At 35.3% G+C, this 25000-nt stretch overlaps 1 protein-coding gene and 1 long non-coding RNA gene across 2 annotated transcripts in view; one reads left to right on the top strand and one right to left on the bottom strand.

The window, feature by feature from the left end:
- Window positions 1-18413, top strand: part of LOC136848801 (nephrin-like) — a 290589-nt gene extending 272176 nt beyond the window's left edge. Inside the window, exons 11-16 of the mRNA XM_067121454.1 lie at window positions 1-93; window positions 1153-1303; window positions 9334-9473; window positions 10290-10538; window positions 11103-11227; window positions 17768-18413. The exon at window positions 1-93 is cut by the window's left edge and continues 120 nt beyond it. Coding sequence (XP_066977555.1) covers window positions 1-93; window positions 1153-1303; window positions 9334-9473; window positions 10290-10538; window positions 11103-11227; window positions 17768-18262 — 1253 coding nt within the window. The 3' untranslated portion in view covers window positions 18263-18413. The remainder of the gene's footprint in view (window positions 94-1152; window positions 1304-9333; window positions 9474-10289; window positions 10539-11102; window positions 11228-17767) is intronic.
- Window positions 1-25000, bottom strand: part of LOC136848802 (uncharacterized) — a 263629-nt gene that overhangs the window by 179783 nt on the left and 58846 nt on the right. The gene's annotated exons all lie outside the window — the stretch shown is intronic.

The following is a 25000-nucleotide window of genomic DNA, read 5'->3' as shown; positions in this document are numbered from 1 at the left end:
ACTACGGCACGCTACTCTGCTGGGCCATGAACAAGATCGGGATGCAGAAAGAACCCTGCGTGATCCACCTTATCCCAGCAGGTCAGCAACACGGTACTGATCGGTGGAATTTTGTAGTTTGGGAATTTTGGTTCTTTGAAGGTAGTGATGAAAGCGAGGGAGATGGGAAAGTCCTCGTATTTGTTTAATCCAAAATGTTATCTAAGTAATTTGTTAACCGATGGCTATTAGTATAAATCATTGTGTCCTAATTGCCATATCATAGAGGCACATTCGGTGCATTTTTCAGATAGTAAAATGTGAGAAGATGGAAAATTTGAGCAATAGCTGTGCATGAATCGAACGGTTATGAACATTCTTGAAGCACAAGTTCAATGGTTTAAGCGTAATTGGCAAACTGTGTCGATGCATCTTGCTGGTATCTCGTTTCTTCTGGAGTATAATCCGCAAGAAATGTGGAAACTTTCATTCAGAACATAAGAAAGAAATTGGAGAGAATGAGAGGTCAAGAAAGGATCGTGCGTGGATCAGACATTCGTTATGAGGCAATTATGAAGTAGCTGTGTGAAAAGTTTGGGCGTGAAGGGAAAAGTTACATGCGTAAAACATTGACTAATTAACGGGTGCAACATCATGTGTAGAGATCATTTGTAGAAATTCGTTAGATTTTATTATAAGGGCTTAACATGAAAGTAGGCCTGAAGCAAGGATGAGTTATGTATATCTTCAATGTAGTTCGAGAGAGAGAGAGAGAGAGAGAGAGAGAGAGAGAGAGAGAGAGAGAGAGAGAGAGAGAGAGAGAAATTTATTTGTGTTGAGACAAACAAATAGGATTATCGTATTTTCGATCACCAAATTTAATCTCGGCAAAAATCCAGTATTTTGCATCAGCAGAAGTATACTTTCGTCATCTCTCTCGTCTGCATGGAATCCCCATAGCTACCTTTCCTTTTATTAATTATATTTTATGATTTGTTTGATTTCTCTTCTTTTATACTGCAAGTATATGCCATAATGTTAGAAATCACGACACCTGCATAGGTTTTTAGAGCCAACGCAACCATACAATCATGCCTTATATTTCCTTTCCACTAAGATTTTCTCTCACTTCTTCACGACATTACCTTTTTTCTCTTCTTCAATAATCACCAGGGCCCCCGGATCCACCGCGAAACTGCTCAATTACGAACCAAACGAGCGAAGCTTTAGTGGTCGAGTGCACGCCTGGCTTCGACGGTGGTCTTGCTCAGCACTTCCTAATGGAGGCCTGGGATGAGAATATGCTGCTCTCCAACACCACCAGGTTTGACGTCACTTGTATTTGGCTCCCTTAAATATTCAAGTACCGATGATGCCTCTCTCTTTCTCTCTCTCCTCGTGCCTCATCTTCCTTGTCCTTTTCTTAGCTATCTCGTGCATTCCTTCTCTCTCTCGCTCTCTCTCTCACCTAGTGCCTCATCTTCCTTGTCCTTTTCTTAGCTATCTCATGCCTCCTTCTTCCTCCTTCTCTCTCTCTCTCTCTCTCTCTCTCTCTCTCTCTCTCTCCCCGATACAGATATTAATACCCGAAACCCCATGAGACCTTAGATCTCGTTCCTCTCACCCATAAAATGAATGCGTCTTATTGGCATACAACAGTGACGATCGAGATTAACTTAAGAGGATCGACACCTCACAAGAGAAGTAAGTGTTCCCACTCGAATATTCTTTCTCCTGTTTTTGTGTTATTCCATATTTTGTATACGACTTGCTTGTCATTCTTAGGGGGTGTCCACCCTATAGTGAAAAATATCATAAAGACACGTTGGCTTTTTATCGCACCCACATCATACTGTAAGTTGATAATGAGTCTTTGGAAAATGCTGGATAATCGCAGGAAGCACTGGTTAGGACCACCAATAAGTCTCTGACTTGCGTTCAACTTGTCTGTGATGTGTGTGTGATCAGTTACAGACGTGTATTTATGACATGGCCAACCCTAAGAGAGCTGTTAATCAGCTCAGTGGTCTGGTTAAACTAAGGTATACTTAACTTCTTCCTGCACTAAGTTAATGTACCGATGAAGTCTGTGGGTTAATCTTTACTAGTGTACTATGGTACCATTATATGTCAAGAACGGTAGATCGGAAACTAATGAAACTTGAAAGATATGCTCTTCTCGGGAAGAAAAAGTTTTGAGAGCTGCCCGCCCTAATTGACAATCTTGTTGTCATAAAACCATTGTTGTGTTGAGCAGAATTCGCCCGAAAGTTAACCGGTATAAGGAGGCCCCCCTAAGGATCACATGTACAAACTTTCACCGAAATCTGTTGTACATTCTTGCGAAAACTGACGTAATAGGAATTTTCCATGATTTAAATGCTCCATACACAGAAATATATATATATATATATATATATATATATATATATATATATATATATATATATATATATATATATATATATATATATATATATATATTATATATATAATATATATATATATATTGATTATATATATATATATAAACACTATATATATATATATATATATATATATATATATATATATATATATATATATATATATATATATATATATATATAATAAAGCACTATGGTTGGAGGAGTACACTGTACCTATTATTATTATTATTATCATTGTTATTGAGAGCATTGTTAATAAATATTCATACTGACGACCCTTGAAGGCTTTCAAAGCACGCTTCCAGAAAATAGCATACCGATGAATGTAAAATCAGTCAAGATATAATAATTCTATATGGTTGAAACGGTATACGAAAATCTATCAGGACCTCACGATAGAGAGAATAAATCATTTGTCATAATTTAGTTGTTCTATTAGGGTAAAGTGTAGATAATGTCGCAGATATTTGCTTTTTGGATTAGCTATTTTTATTTTTTCAAATCGGTTCTATGTACTTCTGCAATGGCTACTTAATCTGAAAATGACTACGCATAGTAAGAAAGTTATTTCAAATTTGTTAGCATGGTCTGTCTCACAAAGTAAACTATCTTTTTCTATTGTACATAAGATTATATAATTATCTATTAATCATATAAAAAATATGGTATATGTTGCAAAACAAGCTACAACTACTTATTATCTGGATGGCTAAGAAACAAACGAAGGAGTCATAAAAGTCTAAAATCTACCAAGTACACTTTAGAGACCCACTAAAGGAGCGTTTAATTACGTAAAATTACGCGGAGAGGAGTTAATTATTGTTAATCTCTACTCAAAACACATATCGCACAAAATAGTATACACGCTAATGGACCTCACTACCTGGTAGCCTCTAAAATGAGCTTCGATTTAATGAGAAAAATAAAGTATTTTCCCAAGATATAATAAATTTTTCCCTTTGCGCAGCTGGATTAATGTTATTTAACAACTAGTCTTGGTTTCCAAACATCATGAATAAGACTTGTCTCTTTTATTTCGTGTAACAGTAAATTTCAAGAATCTTATTCATAGATTTGATGTCAACGCGCATTACCAGAAGGGTAAAACTATAAAGGAGTATCTGACAGGTATGCGTCCTACAAGGACGTGTGAAGCAAATCACGAAACTTCCAAGGAATATCCTTTCCGTCAATACGACCTAGTAAGAACGTTAACTTGTATCATATTATGCTATCATAATTTGGGAAAACATTTCAAGAAAAGTTCCCCAAGAAGCATATTTGAAATTCCTCTTTCAGAACAGAATATTCAAGTACTACCATGATATCTGTTATTTTTGAAATGGTGCTAGTAGGTTCAAACAACGTAAACATCTCTACAGAATTCCTTTATTTGCGGTTAGGTACTACACTTTCCAAAGTTACCTATTTCCATCGATTCAAAAGATCTGATTAGTTAAATCCTGATATAACTAGATGCAAAGGAGACTAGAAGTCAAGAAAAATAAAACAATTTTATTCAATTACATGACGAACAATAAGACATTTGCCATTGCATTCACAGAATCGTTCACCGGAAACAAAATACTAGGTTAAAATAAAAAGTTTCATTACGGTGATAAATATTCAACCGTGAAACTATTTAATGAAAATCTGGTGTTACGTATAGATCATCGGGTCCACAACAAACACAATGCTTCTTTAATGCTTGGGCAAATGAGAAGGATCCGAATAAAACAAGGAAGAGCATAAGGACGTTAAAAGGGTGAGGCTTAACACCGAAGGAAGCTATAGACTTGCCCCTTTAAGACAGTGCTATAATAGTCAGGTAAAAGGACACCATGAACAGTCCCAAAGCCCCCTTGATGCATCACGAAGATAATTATTCTCTTACACAGAGTTCAGATGAGAAGAATTCCGTCCAGAAATACGTCGTCCTTGCGTCTCTTCACGTACATCCTTTACCACGCCTGTTAAATAACCCACTTAGTCTTGACAAGATCTCACACGACAAAGAATGTTGAGAATAAGTGGCACAATTATCAAGTAGGAGAGAATCATTATTCTTTTTTTTTTTAGTTCTGGAACTAGGTTAATCTTCCTTCCGGTCCTTTTCCCTGATCTCTGCTCTAGCCCCATTAGTGGTCTCGAAAACGCATCAAAGAGAGTGTCTCACACTTAGTTCCCTCGGAAGGTATTGTTATATAAGGAGGTCTTGGGCAGTGGAGACTTAGAAGGGGGTGCTGGGGATAACATGATTGACCGGGTTTGTTCCTGGGAACGGGTTGGAGAGGCAGAAGGTAGAGGAATTTATCACATTTACAAAATGAGCTCTAATTAGGTTTGGAGGTAAGAGAGATAACAGCTCCCCTATCAAATAAGCTTGGAGAATATGAAATTAGCTTAACAAAGTTAAACTTTTAGTTTATTTCTCTCTTGTGATATAAGTTGGTCAAGTCCGACATAAAAAGGAACCTTCGAAGTGAATTTGAAGCTTTATTATAGAAGCAGGCACCTCTTTCCCTAATAAAAACAAAAAACTTTGTCAAATTATACTAGAATGGAACAGAGTTTAGGCCAAAGGCCAAGCACGAGGACCTGTGAGGTCATTCAGCACTAGAAAGGAAATTGAGAGTTGGTAGGTTTGAAAGGTGCAACAGGAACAAAACCTCGCTGTTGCACTAGGAAACAATTGTTAGGAAAGGGTGGATAACAAGATGGAAGAAAAATAATATGGATGGAGGTACAGTAAAAGGAATGAAAGGAGTTGCAACTAGGGGCCGAAGGAACGCTGCAAAGAACCTATAGTAATGCCTAAACTGTACCCCGTGAGGTGCACTGACGGCACTAGACCCCCTAAGGGGAATTATACTGGAGCAGGAGATTCACTTCTCCCTTATGAACTGAGCTTGATGGAGCTAAATTCTTACCGGAAAAACGCATCTCTCCGACGAAATGAGTTCCTGAAGCAAGCATATGAAGGAGAAACTACTCGCCATTATATGCTTGGTGAATTTGATTTTGATTGAGAGACACAGCTTTTCCTTATCAACTGACCTAGGTGGAGGTCGAACTAAGTAGAAAAGACATCTCTCCCTTTTGAAACGACTTTTAAAAAGTTGGAGACATCGTTTCCTTAGGAAATGAGGTGGGTAAAAAAAAAAGACCTGGATAAGAGATGCGTCTCTTACTTATGAAATAACTGGAGTGAAAGAACACTCGGACAGGTGGTATGTCGCTCCCTTATGTAACGAAAGGAATTGTGTAAAAGTAGACTTAGACGGTAGATACGTCACTCACTTATAAAATGAGCTGGGTGAAAGACGACTTGGATATGACATGCGTTTCTCCCTAATGAAATGAGTTAGATAAATGTAAGCCTAAACAGGAGATATATCTCTCTCTTACGAAATTAGCTAAGCGAAAGAAGACCTAGTTGAGAGCTACATCCCTATTATGAAATGAGCTAGGTGAAGGAAGACCTGGATAAGAGTCGCGTCTCTCCCTTAAGAAAGACCTTGATAGGAGATGCATATCTCCTTCAAGAAATTAATTGGGTAAAAGTTGTCTTGGACGAGAGAATCATCCCTCCTATATGAAAAGAATTGGGTAAAAGTTTTCTTGGATGGGAGATACGTCTGTCCCTTATGAAATGAGCTGGATGAAAGAAGACGTGGATAGATGTGTTCTCCCCCATGAAAGACAGATGCGTCTCTCCTTTATGTGTTGAGTACAAGTAGACTTGGACAGGAGTTACATCTATCCTTTATAAAATGAGTTGCGTGGAAGAACACTTGAACAGGAGATACATCTTTCCCTTAAGAAATGAGCTGCGTGAAATGAAATGAAATGAACTGGATAAAAACTGACTTGAAAGGGTGATAGGTCTCTCCTGTGTGAAATCAGTTGGGTGAAAGGCCTGGACAGGTGTATCTTTCCTTTATGAAATGAGTTGTATAAAAGCAGACTTGGACAAGAGATACGTCTCGCCCGCTTGACATGCGCTAAGTGAAAGAAAACCTGGATAGATGTGTCTCTCTTATGAAAGAAGACTTGGATAGATGTCTCTCTTTTTTTTCAAATAAGCTGGATGAAAGTACTCTTGGACAAGGGTTATATCTCACCCTCATGAAATGAGCTGAGTGAAAAAAGACTTGGACAGGAGATATTTTCTCCCTCATGAAAAGAGATTGAGTTGGGTGAAAGTAGACTTGGACGGGAAATTTGTCTTTTTCTTATGAAAAAACTTGGTGAAAGAATAAATTTGATAATGAAATTCATAATCCTCTTGGGAAATGCTCGTTGTGAAATAAACTTATATGTAGTTTTCTATTCCAGTTGCTCTTTGCAGGTTTTCGAGAAAGTCAAACTTTAACAAGTCATTTCCTTCAGATGCTGATAGCAGCAGTATCCTTTGATACCACCATTATTGGCGCATAAAGGCCAAAATAATGTTATTGTAGCACATCACGAAGTCTCAAAGTTGAAATGACATTGCCGGGAGCTTCCGAGAGCCTGCTGAACACTCAATTTCTAACAGAATCAATTCAGGTTGAAAATGAGAGTTGTGCAGTCTTTCCACGGCTTTCGAGTAATATCATTTTAACTTTGAATTTGCATTATATTGCAAGGGAATTATCACAGACAGGATTTTTTGTTTTGCTCTTCACGTTATTTTGAAGTGTTTTCAAAATATTTTAAATCTTCTATCATCGACGCGTTTATCAACACTTATTTACCAATAATAATAATAATAATATTTAATAATAATAATAATAATAATAATAATAATAATAATAATATAAAAAAAAATAATTATCATTTGTATTGTTATTATTATCGCATTTTCTCTTTTCTTTCCAAAATCTCTCTTGCTTTCTTTGTTTCACGACCTGCCATAGCAACCACTACGTCTTCTTTGTCTCCATTTTCCTGTACCACCACAGTCCCTCTGGACTCGATCTAAAGCCGGGCATTCTTACTTTTAAACCCGGGCTTTCCACCGAAAAGTTGTCTGTGCGGAAGAAGTAAAGAGAGAAGCTCCCAGACATCCTGTGTTTTGTGCTTAAAAGGATCAAAGGAGAGAGAGGAATCCTTTATGCGTTAGATTATAAATAGTAAACTTTAAGGTTCTCGTAACAGTGTTTGCGTTGCATAACCATTCATTATACACACACACACACACACACACACACACACACACACACACATATATATATATATATATATATATATATATATATATATATATATATATATATATATGATATATATCTAATCATGAAGCTACAAATGTTGTTTAATATCAAATTCACGCTACTTCAGGAATATCGCCAATGGGAAATTATCACCGAAGGGGAATTTATAAGTGATAAATGGATCGGTACTGCCTGGTCTCGATCCCTCGACACAGTTACCTTCCAACAACTCCAGTCGACGGTCTACCCACTGAGCCATCAAGATTGTATATAAATCACGGTGTGATAAAAATTTTATAATAAGAGCTGCGTGTTCCAAAAGTACCAATGAGCTGTCATGGTAGAGGTGGGTTAACGCTGAGACTAATTATAATTTCCCCGCTCTCGACGGGTAAACAAGTACAGCAGATTCGGCTTTAACTTACATCTCTTTTGATGGCTAAGTGGGTAGACCGTCGACTGGAGTTGTTGGAAGGTAACTGTGTTGAGAGATCGAGACCAGGCAGTACCGATTCATTTATCACTTATAAATTCCCCTACGGTGATAATTCCCATCAGGTAGAATATATTAAATAACATTTGTAGCTTTGATATTAAATCATTTGATAAAAATTTCATGATTGTATATAAATCATAGTGATAAAATTTCATATATATATATATATATATATATATATATATATATATATATATATATATATATATATATAATATATAAATCCACTTTCTTGGTGCTCACGGTATTTATCTGTTGCCTTTGAAGTAAACTTAATTAACAAATATATATGAGCTATTTAGTATTCACTTAGTTAAACGGGTGGTTAACAGCTCAACTCCTCTTTTTCGATAAATTTATGAAGATCTCGAAAATGTGAACAGCACGTCTCATAATATTTTACTCAAAAAGAAAAAAAATTAATAAATCAATAAATAAATCTTAAATTCAAGTTATCGGAGTGAGAGGCGTCTGTTTTTAAGCTCAAGAAAATACATCTGAATTCGCCAAATGTAATATGGATGTATGAGGAGGTTTAAATTCTTATCATCCGTGATAGCGGAGCTGGTTCAGTTTAGGATCGCTGTTGCTCCTTGCCCAGGTTTGAGTTAGTGTGGAATTAGAGTTCATTTCAATCCAGAATCAAAATTTCCAGCTGAAAACCCACGCACACATAGATGTATATATCTATACATACACACACACACACACACACACATATATATATATATATATATATATATATATATATATATATATATATATATATATATATATATATATAGATGTGTATATATATACATTTATATGTGTTTATGTGTATATATATACATTTATATATGTGTTTATGTGTGTATATATACATATATATTATATGTATATATACATATATATGTATATATATATATATATATATATATATATATATATGTGTATATATATATATATATATATATATATATATATATATATATATATATAATGTATCAATGTATGTGAGTAGTATGGGCGTGATGCAGGCAATTAATAAGTCTAAAGAATTTATCCCAACAGCAAAAGAATATTTCTCAGTGACCAATATCCCTTACACGAAAATCAGTGAAAGCATGTACGATCTCTCCCCTTTACTTTATTTCCTATGCAGCACAGATATTCACTTTCCCGGTTTAAAAGGCAAAATAGAATTCCAGTGGTTTTCTCTTTGACACTCCAGCGGCCTCTCTCATTCCAGCCTTGCTCCAGAGTTTGTCGTGAGAGGTCTGGAAGCCGGAATGGGGGTCACCCTCAAAGTTCATGCCATCAACAGCAAAGGGCAGAGTGCCTCTGTCAGTTTGGAAGCTGATATCATGAAGGTTGCCGAAAAACGGATGGGTAAGCTGATTTGTTTGGAGTGCTAATGGAAAGTATAACTTCATGGAACCGCAATGTTATGAAATGTTGATTTGACTTGCAACTTATTAAAATTCTTATTAGCTTGTAGATATTTGACATTCGATTACTGAGTTCATTAACTGGTTAATGTCAGTAACGTAACATGAATCTATTTGCTTCTTTCATGTGGAAATATTTCAATTACATACATATCCATATGTCAAGAAATTGCAGCAGTGATTTCATTACTTTTCTCTTATAAACCATTTTTAAGAATCATTTACGCTCAATATAGGCGTTGTACAATTTCTTATTCGGAAAGTTTTGCTTTTCATCAGTGACGACTATTATTGCTGCAAAGAACCGTCAGAGTAGAATTAATGAAAAAAAGTATTATGCACACACCGCTCACAAGCCAAATATACTGTAAAGGCACTGAAATATTTTGATAAAAAATGATAACCGATATTATATGCCAATGTTTTAAAAAGTATGAAGAAGAGAATAAGTTTAAGGAATAAGCTTAGCATTTTCTTGTCATATCAGGGGTATTTTGACGCAATATGAAAAATATTTACTATTCAAGAGTCAACTGACTCAATCAGTTCATACCACTAACCACCAGAGTGTGGAACTGTTTTTTTTTTTTTTTTTTACTGTTGTTATCCCGACAGTTTTTAAAAGTTGGTTTGACGTCAATAGCAAAAGTCTGTTATCCATACTTTTCTTGCAGTGACCGAACTGTCATAGCTGTCTTTGTCCTTCGCTATTTAATAATATAGACTAACATTCTGCTCCTTATCTTCGTTACATCAGGTCCACCAGAGGAGGCAATGGTCCCGCCGGTGGTTGGTGCTGTTGTTGGAGGCGTGGGGGCAGTCTTGGTCGTGGTCATTGTGGGAGTCATTTTGACTCATTATGCCCACCGTGCCCATGTGTGCACTCGGGCACAGAAAGAGGATACCCCTCCCAACCTGACGAATGTCTACGCTGCAGGGAAAGGAGAAGCCCAAGAGGAAGAAGATGCCCCGGGCACCACAAACCCCGACGTTCTTCTTGGCACAGGTCAGCACATTTATGATGAGGTTCATAGTTATATTCCGACTGTCTTAAGCAAAGACCCTTAACTTAGGGGTCGTGAACTCCATACAGTTCGCAGGGGTAATTAACTGGTCAGCACAATCATGAGAGAGAGCAAGTGACATAAAGGAATAGTGACTTTGAGATCAACTGCATACAGAATCCTTACAGTTTACACCAAATGAACATATCCACTGCAGTATCATTCCATATTTTATTACTTCAGGCTTTATGGGTTATTATGCATTCAATGACCGGTTAGTGATATAATACCGGTCAACTATTATATAGGGATATGATAGTTGAAGGTTTGGGACACTTTAGGGATGAAGTTAAGAGCACTTTTTTTTAATGGACAAATGTTTTCCATCATGCAACAAAAATCTACCCTTCAGCCGAGGTTGTCAATCTATTTCACTAGCTACATAGTTCATAGTTGCAAGATAGCAGTTTTTGTCGGTCTTTAAGTATTTTCTGACGATTTTCAAATATTACATTTTAATTACGTGGCTCCTAACCTATTATTTACTATCTGACTGCCTATAACAGGTACCGAAGAAGCAAGCACGCAGGAGGTTTTGAGCGGACAAAGCCATCGCTGCGTCGAGGCTGTGGCCGTTCTCCAGGGAAACACTAGGTCAGGAGGGGTCACCACAACACTGCCGCACCCTAAGGTATGACCTGATAAGGCCATACCTTCACTTGAATGCTTTGTTCACAGGTTCCCTTTATCACTTATATTTTAGGGACAACACGGGTCGCATATCCTGGTTTCATTGCACATATCACTTCTGAATTTACCGAAGAAAACTTTTTCTCATGAACACACTTTGAACTTCCTTGTAAAAGTTTATTTGTTCGGTATTTTTCCTTTTATTGAAGACAATACTTTAAATTTCACTGAGACTCATTCTACTGTGTAATTTCTGGGAGGGAACATCACACATTGAACTTAACTGAAAAATATATACTGTATATGTTTTTTAACCCTTCAATTCACCGTCAAAGTCATTCGGTTATGCATCTGTTTTTTCAATAACACGCTTTAAACTTCACTTTGAAACTATCTGAGCAAATTCACTTCAAAAGTCTCTGCGTATCACTCTTTCTTGTTCAGAATAGCACTTTGAGTATCCTTTGTGACTAAAGTTTTTATTTTGAAAAATGACCCTCAAACTGCATTGCGCAAAACAACACAGAGGGAACGGATGTACTGACTATGTAGGCTAGTTTTCCATTGGATTTGCCGCTAATGTTACATATCATTTTATGGTGATACTGTTTTGATATCATAAATGTAAACTAAAGCGTTCGGTGGTAGGTGGTTAAATTTTTCTTCAAACGAGCTAAAGGGGAGGATTTACAAAGCTCGCCGATTTGTCGTAGCCATATATTAAAGTTATTTTATCCAAAATATACCAGCTATTACGCCTCGAAATTGCCGACAAAAAAAAAGTTAAACCTACTGTACATGACTGCCCGTACGATTCCTTCGTAGTTCCAGCCATGACTCAAAATAATAAATTAGATATTCAATAAAGCAAGATGTGCTGGAAAAGAGGAAAGTTTCCTTTGTACAAGCAGGCTAAACAAATGAAAGTTAGCTTAACTGTCATTTCACGTTTTTGGGTATTCCTAAACCTTAAACATACTACACGGCACGAACTCGGGGAAGTGATGCCCACAAAAATTTACTGACGAACGCAAGATGGCCAACGGATGTGGCATGGATATGATACACCATACGTCATCAAGTCGTCTGTTTCTCGCCTTTCTCATATATTGTTCTTGCAAACTAAATTCAAAGCAAAAAAAAAAAAATTTTTTTATTTTATCGTAAGTATTTAAAAATACGTGTATGGTCCCACGATCTAGTGGTCATGACGCCCTTTGACATAAACAGTGACCTATGTCTTAGAAATCCAAATGGGTAACGATGTGTCTTATAAAGAAAAGGTATTACATCGTGAATACACACACACATATATGTATATATATATATATATATATATATATATATATATATATATATATATATATATATATATATATATATATATATATATATATATATATAGTTTGTATGTGTGTGCGCACATGAGCATGTGTGTGTGTATATATATAAAATAAATAAATAAATAAATAAATAAATAAATAAATATATATATATATATATATATATATATATATATATATATATATATATATATATATATAGAAAGAAAAAAATATAAAGGGGAGATTGTGTGATGAGGATTGGCATGATGGAAGAGAACAGCGTGCATGGACATAAAGAAGCACGAATAAGGATCTCAACATGGAAGAAAGGTAATATTTACTTGTTTACGAGGAATGAGATGCAAAGAAAATAGTCAATGAACTAATGGATTTTAGAACATGCCAATGGATAAGATGCCGATTGTATTGAATCAAGCCCTGGGTCGACAGAGTGGGTATTTTCAAGACTCAATGAATGTGAAGGATAGAGTGGGTGCAGATCAGAGTGATACAAGCGTGGGAAGTGTTGATGTAAGATCGAGTCATGCTTGTGGACGAGACTGCTGACGACATGAGGAGGGCAGCTGAGAGGCTGAAGAATAAAAAGAGGCCACTTGTTGATGGGATTATAAGTGAGATTTTGCAGTGAGGTAGCGATCGCATGGTTTGTAAGGTATTAAGAGATTGAGGGAAAGATGTATTGTATTAAGGTGAAGGTTGTGTACCAAGGATGGTGTATGATAGGATTATAATATATAACAGAAGGACTGATAAGAGAAGAACTGTGTCGGATTATAAATAACGGGGTGCAAGGACCAAGTAGTCTTTATGAAACACTTATAGATTTCCCCCTTTTAAATTTCTCTATACGTGGCACAAATGGACCTATACAAGCTGATGACAGAATCACTACAGAAACAAAGGGGATTTTGAGCATTTATTGTACTTAAGGTAAGTTGTTGAGTTTTAATGATTCAAGGGAAGCATGAGTTAAAATATGTAAGCAGGAAAATGACTGATTTTAGCGTAAAATGTTAATAAGATAGGAGTGTTATGTCTCCGTGGAGTGGTATAGAAGTGAGTGTAAGTGAAAGGATGGGTCAGAATATATTGAGGAGGTTAGACCATGTAGAAAGAATGCACAACTATAGGCTGTTAAGAGAGTATGTGATTATGCACACGCTTGTGTATATATTATTAATCAGTGACTAACTCTCTTGAAGGAAAAATATGTTTATGTTTAATAGTGGCAGCCACTAAAGATAGTGACGCTTTTCTATTTAAAAAATATCATAATTTATTTACAGAAAGAACAAGTCGTTGCAATGTTTTCTGACATAATTAATATTTCGCAACACTTTTATGGTTTCATTGACGTCGTTTCATAATTTTGCAGAATTCATGATATTTTGTTAGAAATTATACATACTTGAAGTAGGCGTCAACGCGAAGTTAATTTTAACTGTTATCATCTCCATAATGTTTTAAATTTCAACTGCATCACTTCCCACGGAAAAATTGTGTTGTTTGCTGTGTTTTTCTTTCAGAGAGAGAGAGAGAGAGAGAGAGAGAGAGAGAGAGAGAGAGAGAGAGAGAGAGAGAGAGAGAGGAAGGAATCGCAGGGCTTAAAACATTCCAGTTGTTTTATAAATATTATTATGGACATTTGTGGAGTATGGGTTGGATTCGAAGTAATTTTTATGAATAACTTGGAAATTTTCTGAAACCCTGTCAGCACTGTTTGGGCTAGGGAACTCGTAGGCATGTTTAAGAAATTCATGAACTACACTTTCTTCCATTTCGTTATTTTCGACTTCCTGTCACACTATGTAGAATCTATCAAAACAGGAACTATTAAAAGAAAAACTAAATTCGATAAGAAGCCAATTTTATATGTGCAAGAATAGGTAGCAAACTTTCACCGAAGGATTATTTCCAATCACAAACCTTTAACATTTATTGTGAACACACATCCAGTTCAAATTCATAATTTACAAGTCTTACACTTTTGATTGCGTTCATTTAAATTCCTTTCAGACAAAATAACTTTTTTTTATTTTAATTGTTTATTTGGTACCACCACCAAGCTCAAATGCCAAATCAGAAAATTAATAAGATTTCTCTTTCATGTTAAAATTAAAACAAAAAAACCACTAACTGGTTCACAATAATAATAATAATAATAATAATAATAATAATAATAATAATAATAATAATAATAATAGAGTAAATGAAAAAAAAGTTCAGGAAATTAGTCACTACATCAGTCACGTCTGTATGGCCTGAGTATTTTAAAAGTTACTATATACTTGTCATGATGAACAGCCTAAATTGTTGTACTATAATATTATCGGTAACGATGAAAGCGGTCATGCTTCAGGAGTATCAATAATTCAAAAAACTTTATTCTCAAGTGTTATATAATTGATTAAAAATTAACACCAGCCAGTTTCTAGCAGAAACATACAAGCCCAATTATAATTTCAAGCCAGTCCTCACCTCATTTTTAAAACTATTTGCTCAAGAGTGGCGAACACAAGTTCTTGAATAGCCTTCTTAAATAATCTTGAAAAACTCACCGAGAGTAAACATTCTGTAAAGAAAGTTTACGGCAGAAAAAGCAGTATTCATAATTTCACATAAAATTTTGATTACTATACAATCAGTAAAGTCGATGCTGAATAACTTCCGAGAGCAAATTCTCCCAACAGAACCAACTTTTACTTTAAGGAAAATCCACTTACTCAGAACTGCCAAACAAATACTAAAAATTCAAGTGGCCAGGGTACCAGAAGATGGTAAAACAATTGAAGTAAGCAGGGAAACGACCATGCTAAGTGGCCAGACCTGCCAGAGAAGGGCATACTGAGGAAGGAGTGTTCAAATCAACATAAGGCCTATTGACATTCGTAGCATAAAACCGGTCGACTTAATATTGGTAAAATAGAATTGTACACTGTACTGGGCTAATAAATATGCAAAGGTTTCCTCATTGTATTAGTATCATAAAAAACACAGGTCTGTTTTATTGTATCATTAAGTAAACTATAAAATAGCCACATTAGTTAAAACTACGAAAAATTAAAGCTTCTTGACATTTAAGAAACTAAATCTTTACAATCATAATAAAAGTCCTTCCTATCTAAAGAACAACACAATCACGTTAACTTTGTCTCTTACATGAGGCAAGGCAGCGATGTTTTCATTCTTTAAAAAAATAGCTGTTAACGCCCTGAAAGCTAAAATTAAAATAAAAAAATTAAGATAAAATTACCGTTGAATTTTGGAATCCAACTATCAAAACACGTACGTAATTTGTTAGATATTAAATTTATTCTATGAAGCACTCAAAACGTTAGAAGTCAACTTAAAACTGGACCATTAATTGATAAGGTTAAAATACAAAACCAACTTATGTGAGGAGATAATCTAAAAGCAAAACACTTTTAAAAATTTCTGATTCTGGCAAGTTTAATTTGAGCATTTACGTTGCTAAACTTAATGAAACCAATTTCAGTTACGGCACGTTAACTACTAAATTTACTAATTTCGTAGTTCACAAACATCTGGAAGTAGTAAAAAAAATCCGTTGGGGTACTCCGAATTAACTAGCATTTCCAAAATATAAAATGTATAGACAAACATTAAATACCAATAATTTAAACATTTTCAGCAACTTAGTACATCGTAAAGATTCTGCTAAGACCCTTGAAAAAATTGTAATATGGAATGAGTATATCACTTGATCATTTACTCACACTGCAGCAACAAGGAATAGTTCAAAAAATGGTTAAAGATTACTATTATGACACGGTAAACCTATAATTCATTAACAGATTGTGAAATCATTAAAAGCAGATAATCATATTTTTTCGCCATTATTTTAAACATAAAATAATTAAGTTACCAAAACTCTGAATTACCGTCGACCTCTCCAAAAACTATCGAACAACACTCGTCAATCCCACAGAATCCAAGATTATTTGAAGAATAAGAAGGGCCTCTTCTTCCCGACCAACCAAGCGAGCGTCCATGAAATGAGATGTTAGATCGTCAGCCAACGCAGGAGCAGTGGCATACCTTGTTAGTAGGACCCAAGCAATAACGAGGTTACACTTTATGACGTCACAGTCAAGGACCATCCAGCCACAACTTCCGTTCGAGGCCGATCAACACGAAAGACAACAACGTTCTCCGATTTTTGTTTAAGGGGAGACTGAAAAGCATTTCATGATGGAGCATTCCACTCTTCAATTCTATCGTTTCCCAGTTTCAGCGTTTTATATACGGATATTACTTTCTTATAAATCGTCAAAAGGACACGATTAAAAAAAATTCTATTTTATACTCATTTTTACGTAGTAAGAAGTGAAGATTAACAGAAAAGTGTTGTATCAAAACACACAATTATACATGCGTCAAAACACACTCATATATATATATATATGTGTATATATATATATATACACTATATATATATATATATATATATATATATATATATATATATATATATATATATATATATATGGCATAAAGTGAAGAACAAAGGAAATACAAGTGTTGACCATCTCTTTATTCAACACCACACAGCAGTGTACACAAATATTTATAGCCTTAGTGAAACCAAACTTTGAGAAGAGATCCTTAGGCTTCCAAATGTATCGCAACTTCTGTAGTTGAGCTATTTCTTGAATTTCCCAGATTAAAACTCCATGTACCAGTATATGCTTAATGTCAGGGATAATCAGTATTGATAATCAAGTCGGGGTAGCTTTATGTCAAGATGCAATTTCAAAAAGGATTCCTCTTCCTTGATAAGACTTGCTATTACACTTGATACTGGCCCATTGTTTGAGGCCTTCAACTCTCATAATTAAGGAACTGTTCATTGCTGACGGTGATCACTACGGTAGTCATTTACTTGTTCCGAAAACTGCTTTAAAACATGAGTAGGCCTCGCACAGTAGGAAACGGCGCGTGCATAATCTTATTAAAAATTAAATGCCTTGCGTAACTGTTAAACTTAATGTACTTGTTAACTGATATATATATATATATATATATATATATATATATATATATATATATATATATATATATATATATATATATATATATATACACACACAATAAGATTATGGCTCACTGAATATCTTTTCGATGAGGGAAACAGAATCAGCAATATTGTGTTCTTTCTCTCCCTCTCTCTTTAGGGTCTGGACGTCGAATACGTTGAGGTGATGACCCAGGGACCAACTGCTATGGGAAGTACCCTTCGTCAGCCACGACAGGATTCGGTGGTGTACAGCAGCCTGGCTCCCCAGTCCTACGCTTATCCAGTGCACCACCCTCACCACCACCTAGGATCACAGGTTCCTGCCGGCACTGCTGCCCACAGAAGCTTCGGACAATACAGCAGCGGCGGCGGCAACGGCGGGAAGAACGGAAGGGGAGAGAGAACAGGCACAGGCATGGTGACGACGACATCCCTTCACGACCTGGCAGGTGCTGTGCATTCCCTTCACGGAGGTCACCACCCGTCCATGACCCCGACACTCCGCAGGGACGAAGGGGTCAGCGTCTACGGCACCCTTCGTCGTGGGGGAGATCGCAGCGGCAGGGACGGCGGCGGAGCAGCTGGACCAGGCCCTCACCCCCACGCCGTTGGGACTTTCTTGGCGACCAGCCACCAGGAGAGCGCCGTATAGTTCCCTCATGTTTAGCTCATCAGTCTCTTGTGTGGCGTATTTCCTCAATATATATCTCCGTACTGATATCATTTTGCGGTGTTCCGTGGCCGGTGTCCTCATGGGACTGAAAGACAGGCTTATTCCTCATGAGAATGGTTCAGACGGTGTGAATTTATGCTCAGTATTCATTCGCTGCATGTTTCTTGAAGGAAAGAAAAACAGGTCAAGATTTCGAAAAATCACCTTGTGTCTCCCAAACCGTAAATACTTATTACACAAACTTTCGCAGGTATTATCCAGATATGATTCAGTGATGGGTTAATTAACTGGTTAAAAACAAAAAAGTTGGGCGTCACGGAACAACAAGCGTGCATCAAAAGGTAATGGATACTATTTGGTAATTCATTAAGAAAGTTATATTTCGAGTCCAGTCAGAACAGACTGGCAAAAAACTACTACTACTGTATAGAATGAAAAAAAGTTTCCTGGATTTTACTAAAGAAAGACATTTCATTATCTGGGTGGTTCCTGCTTAGCTAAAAACAAATATACATATATCGACGCTGTGAGGAACTTGTTTGTAAATATTCGAAGCTTTCTGTCCTGAGCGAACAGTGTTTATGTGAAAAAAAAAAAAAACTAATTCGTGAATCTAGGTGTTTTAAATGTTTTAATTCATTGTTTACACTTATGAAGAGTAGGAAAGCATAATGTAATCAATTTGAATTAAGTCTTCAGGGTATTTTCCGTCACCTAATATTTATGATTATATTTATACATATATATACATATGCCTGTACATCCATATAGGGATATATGAAATACGAATATATATGTATGTATATATTGTATGTGTGCGCAAAATTTATGCATACACAGGTTCTGATTTCCATAATGTCAAAGTCTTAATTTTAGAGTTTAAATGAAGAAGATTCCTTACTGCTGATTATGAAAGCTAATTAGGAAACCGGATGTCGCTAATTAGTTTCTAACTGTTATAGTCCATTATCTATATCTTCTGTGGTATACCTAAAATCAAGGTGGATTTCCCAGAAGTTTAATTATGATATTTATTTTGTCTCCCCAGATCGTTGACATCTCATGAGCTAGATCCACGTTATCTATTTCGAATTGAAAGAACCAGCTTCTAACGCTAGATGATCGTCATAATCGGGCACTGACATGATTCGTATCATTTTTATTATTATTATTATTATTATGATTCGTATCATCAGAATCTTCGTTGTTGTTAAAATCAGTTTCCTATTCATAACTTGATGACCTTCGCGTTGAACATTTTTATTCCTTCTATTATAATTCAACTTTTATCGTTAACTCTGGCAATTCCTGCGCCATCTGGAAATTTATTCTCCTTGCCATGATGAGATCGTTATGATCATTATCAATGAATTAACCTTCACTATCGCAGTCGTTTTATTTGTCATCATCATGGAGGTGTCTGTTCTTTTCTTGTCAAGCTTCGGAACTCTCATCATATTTTCCGTTTCCCTTAAATATGATGAATGACCTTCAGTCCTTTAATAGAATGCCCAGTCGTTCTTTTGGAATGAACACCTACTCTTTTAGTACTCTCAAGAATTTTTTTATTTTGATCAGATTCAGGCTTGAAAAAGACATTATTTGTCGCGACATTACTTGTTCCTTCATACTGGACTTTGCATTAATAATATATTAGTTCCTATATTTCTCCAGCGTTACATGACCCATTTCCTTAAGGAGATCGAGGACTGCTAAAACCAGTTAGGCAAAAAGTTCGTGTTCATTCAACTTGTCTCATTTGTCCAAAACCCTTCATTTAACTCGCATTAAAACTACCAACCTTCATATCATTTTCTTTCCCCGAAGCAGGAAGTTTTTAAGACTGCCTGCGGATCTAAAACACATTAACGTGAACGGAAGGATTATCAGTCCGAACCCTTTTTAGTAAAATTATGACAGACACCAGAGACATAGACAAAATTTTTACCAAAGATAACGAAAATCTGTTTTCCTTCATATCCTTTCCAAAACTTCTCTTATAACGGATTTACAATAGTAGCGTAGTTCTGCTATTGTCAATTTTTATCCGATTAACTTTATAATCTTATTTACCAATTTTTATGTAATCATCCTCATCGTCACCACTGTCCATCATCAACATCTTCAGCAATATGATTACTATTTCAGTTCCAACATTATTATTAACTATTCCACATTATCCAATAACTTCGAGTGAATAAATTGAACAATATTTATAGAAAATGATGGCACTAAAAACCATATTACGTCTTTGGGCCACAAGGGAAAATTGTTATTATTAGAATTTAGTGTACTGACTGAGGTCTCTTAAGTACCCATCCTTAACGCTCATAATAGTGATAGATTTAAGCGCTTCTGGAAAAAAATTTAGAGAGCTTGGTTAATTTGTCAGGCAGCCATTCTTCCCGATTCCTGTTTGTACACGGTTTCGTAAACAAAATGTTGTCAATTTACACTAACCAGAAAGCACATTTTCTTCAATGACATTTATCAAAGAGTCTCGGTGATCCTTGACATTTACAAAAGTGAAAGCATAAGTTGTTCCGTTACAAATTTCGGAACCTAATTCCTAACTTTGCTTCGTTGAACTTTAGATTTACCATTTTTTAAAAGGAAGGCCTATCTCTTCACACTTCAAATTTCCTTTTTTTTTATTCATTTATTTTTTTTATTTATTTATTTATTTTTTTTTAAAGGACACCTTTGTATTTTCCAACTAGAACATCACCATCCCTTAAAAGGCAAAAATCATCTTTTCCGACAGGAAAATCCCTGTCCTTCAAAGGCCATTTCTTTCCTTCAGAGTTAAGTCCCCCTTATTGCCGTCCCCTTGTCTGTGTTACATTTTTCCATTTTTGTATTTTTTTTTTCTAGGCCACTGAATGGAATTATTAGCCCTGTCTTTTAAATCGTACAATTTATTTTTAAGATTCAGATTTGTTTTTTATTTTAGACAAACGAAACTTCACAAAGTAAAAAATATTTTAGCTTATTGATTCTAAACATCAAGATTGAAAACAGAATTTAAACCATAACTCCAGTTTATTACGTTTGCGACAGGATGCATTTTCATGCGCCTTTCGATTCTGCATTCAAAACTGCAATAATATTAAGAGAGAGAGATAAAACATATAATGAAAGCAAATCCTTTACCATGATGTGTTGGCTTCCTTTAGGAAGCTGTCACGTCCTCTTCTGTGGAAATGGTGGGCTGGCAAAGTTAACAAGCAAAAGATAATTGCATATAATTGATGGTAATTTCAAGATTGAACGTTTGGAAAATGACTTTATTTTATACCTCCGAAGGCTATTCCTAGGCAAAACGTTTTGGAGGAACTGTCCCTTATAATCATAAGCGATGAATATAGAGAATGTGGATTTTTAAGTTGATTTTTCTCCAATTTCCAGAAAATAGGTATAACTGCTACTACTACTACTACTACTACTACTACTACTACTACTATTATTACTATTATTATTATTATTATTATTATTCATGCTGATCTAGTCACCTTCATGAATCTTACATCACTAGTCACTTAGTCTTAATTTAAATGAGTTTTTAAAATCATTTGTACAAAGATTTAGGTCAGATAGATAGTAAGCAGACAAAAAGATAGACTACTGACAGAAAAATGACGCAACAAATATCCTAGAACCCCATACAAACAATAAAAAGACAGCAAACCACAACCTAACCTAATCAGAACGTAAGCTACTTACGGAAAAAACTAAACACTAAAAGAGAAACGGTAATTACACAAAGCACGGTATCCCTGAACACAACCAAACTAACACACAAAGCACCGCACCCCTTAACATAAACAGACAAATCACGAGAGCAAACAAAAGTGATCCAGTCACTTGATACGTGACGTCACTGTAATGCTTCTGTTCCCTTAAACAAACGAACAAAACGCAAAACCAAACGAACATGATCCGGGCTCCGGGTACGTCTGATCCCCTAAACACTGGCCTCAAAATATGCTGATATTTTTCCTCTCTGAAAGTTGCGGGAAATGCAACGACACAGTAAAATGGAGGCATATCCGTAATTGAGTTCGTATCCCAGTAATTAACAGCAATATCGGAAATGACCCTCTGGATTTCGAGACTAATTCTAAGAATTTATTCCGTTTAAACCAGGCATATTAAAACGCGTTTATTAGCGCACGCTGTGTACGTAGATACTCTAGTAATGGGCTGTTAATGACTTGTAAATGAGTTACTGGAATGGATAGCATAAGCGTCCATTGAAATTTTATTACATTCTGGGTGTCTTCCATCATTTTAAGCGATGCTTTGACAATCTGTTTTAACCGACAGTAAATATGCGTTATTATTATTATTATTATTATTATTATTATTATTATTATTATTATTGTTCATAATGATGAAACATTTTCTAAAACAAGCACTGAACGTTAATAAGTTGCAAAAGAGCTTTCACAGTAAATGCTGCACGTGTGAAAATTAAGTGCAGAGTGAAGATGTGAGAAAGTAAATTGCAAATGAATGAAAAACACAGAAGTAAAAACATGCGTAAATAGAAAAAAATAAGCTGAAGTGGTGAGACATGTTTTGAGAGGAAAAGATCTTCAACCTTTTTAAAAATTTACTTCCTTCTTTATAAGCGTATCTTTCCATGTCCTTCCGTATATTTATTCACGGACAAATTCACTCATAGAGGAAATGCTCTCACGCTACAATGTATAAGCATTTATTCTAACAGTTCCAAGTAAATAAATGCCAAAATTTGTAGTTACGTTTGGAGGTGATTACTCCCTTAATCATTTTCACGGGAAAATGGTTATATCCCAGAAAATTAGTGATTCGTTGGGAGGATTATAAATCGAATAATCCTCAAAGCATCAAGCCGCTTTGTTAAAACCTTGATGTGAAGAATACAGAGAAGAGGAGAAATCCGCACAATATGTAAAAGATGTCTAGTCTTTTGGGTACTATTTTATAGTCATAGAAGAATTAATGAGAAACTGTGGTGTTTTGCAGTGAATACAAGGAAAATGTTTTCATGGCCGAGTAGAAGTTTTCTTAAAGGAGTGCCTACTTGGGTAGACTGTTTAAAAAAAACCGGCAAACCTTGTTCGCTGGTTTCATAGACTTTTTAATTTAAAGAAAAATTTATAACTACTCGATCTAGACATTGTAAAGAGTGAAGTGTTTACGTATACCTGGTTGCGTATACTTTTTGATGGGCAAAGACTGACCTGGTTGGGTAGACTGTATAAAGACTGAAGGAGTACTTGGTTAACTACTGTATAACCCATAGAGGAACGGATACGTGTAATGTGATAGAAACTATTATTGACTCCTTAGTTTAATAGGTGTTAGCATAATATCTTTATATTCATATAAAAAAAAACATTTTAGCATTTTTATCAGGCTCACGTGACGAGAAAAAAATGTAAAAGAACGTTGTCTGAATTAGGTAAATAAGATAACAGACTTTCAAACACATAAGATAAGATGTTGAATTATGCAGAAATGTTTTAAAGAGAGAAAAGAAAATATCTACTATAGTATCATTAAGTAAACTTTCAATGTGATAAACGATGAGTCGTTTTCAATGGACAGAACCACAATAATGTAACAAAGAATTTTTGTACATGATGAACATTTGTGACACATATTTTTATAATAAACATGAACTTCATGTTCCGTTTCATTTTCCTTACTATAAGATAGTTAATGACAATACTTATTGTGTCGTGATGAATTCTATATGATTTTATTTCATTATAGCAGCAAGCAAACCTATTGGGTGTTATCTGCACAACACTGTTCTGTTTATTGACAGACTTCTGTTTTATCTCAACCTTCCTTCTGGTATGTTTTTTGGTCGATAGAAACCTCAAAAGGCTCTCCTATTCTCTTATAATCTTTCCGTAGAGACACGAAATGCATCATTACTACAGTGATCAACACTCAAAATAGACCTGTATGATAATCCTTAATGTTAAAACACCACATGTAATAGAATGTTGAAATGCCTCTCACTGAAAAGCGAGCTGCATTACAGCTTAACCCATCGTGAAAAAGAATCATAAGCTACCGGAGCCTACATGGCAATGCAGTGGGAGGATAACTGTTTGCTGCAAACAGTTAACTACGATACGAAATTTAACAGACTCGTTTGAATATGATTACAATGCAACAAAGTATGCTTATACAAAAGTGTGAGAAAGGACAAATTTACCTAGGTTTCAACCATAAAAGTAAGAAAACTACAAGTCACAGAAGGTTATATATATAACCCTTATCAGGAACAACTGTCTTTTGCGTGCACTGAAATACGTTACATTATTTCAGAGAATCATTATGATGTTACAGATTTAATTTGTTTCGAAAGTCAGAAATATAAAAGACTAACATTGTTACCAATCATTTGAGGAAACCTTAGTTGAAGAGGGTTGCTTCGTCTGTCAAAAAATTCTTACACATTATCTCAAGATGATGTTATGAGAGGCCCCAAATTATTATGAAGTACATAAAGAAAGGAAAAACTAGCCCAATTCGTAACCCGTAACGTAAGAAAGTCAAAATATGAAAATGGTGAATAGTTTCACAATGAAAAGAAAATAGGTTACTGCGCAGTACTCTAAGGTACAGAATTTCATTAACATTATGATGCCACGAAAAGCATCTTATAAATAATGAAAAAAAATTTCATTTTCTCACCATAAAGTAAATGAACCA

Source organism: Macrobrachium rosenbergii, chromosome 19 (genome assembly GCF_040412425.1).
Source record: "Macrobrachium rosenbergii isolate ZJJX-2024 chromosome 19, ASM4041242v1, whole genome shotgun sequence".
Taxonomy (NCBI): Eukaryota; Metazoa; Arthropoda; class Malacostraca; order Decapoda; family Palaemonidae; genus Macrobrachium; species Macrobrachium rosenbergii.
Note: the sequence above shows the minus strand (reverse complement) of the source record. Positions and strands in the feature narration are given on the sequence as shown.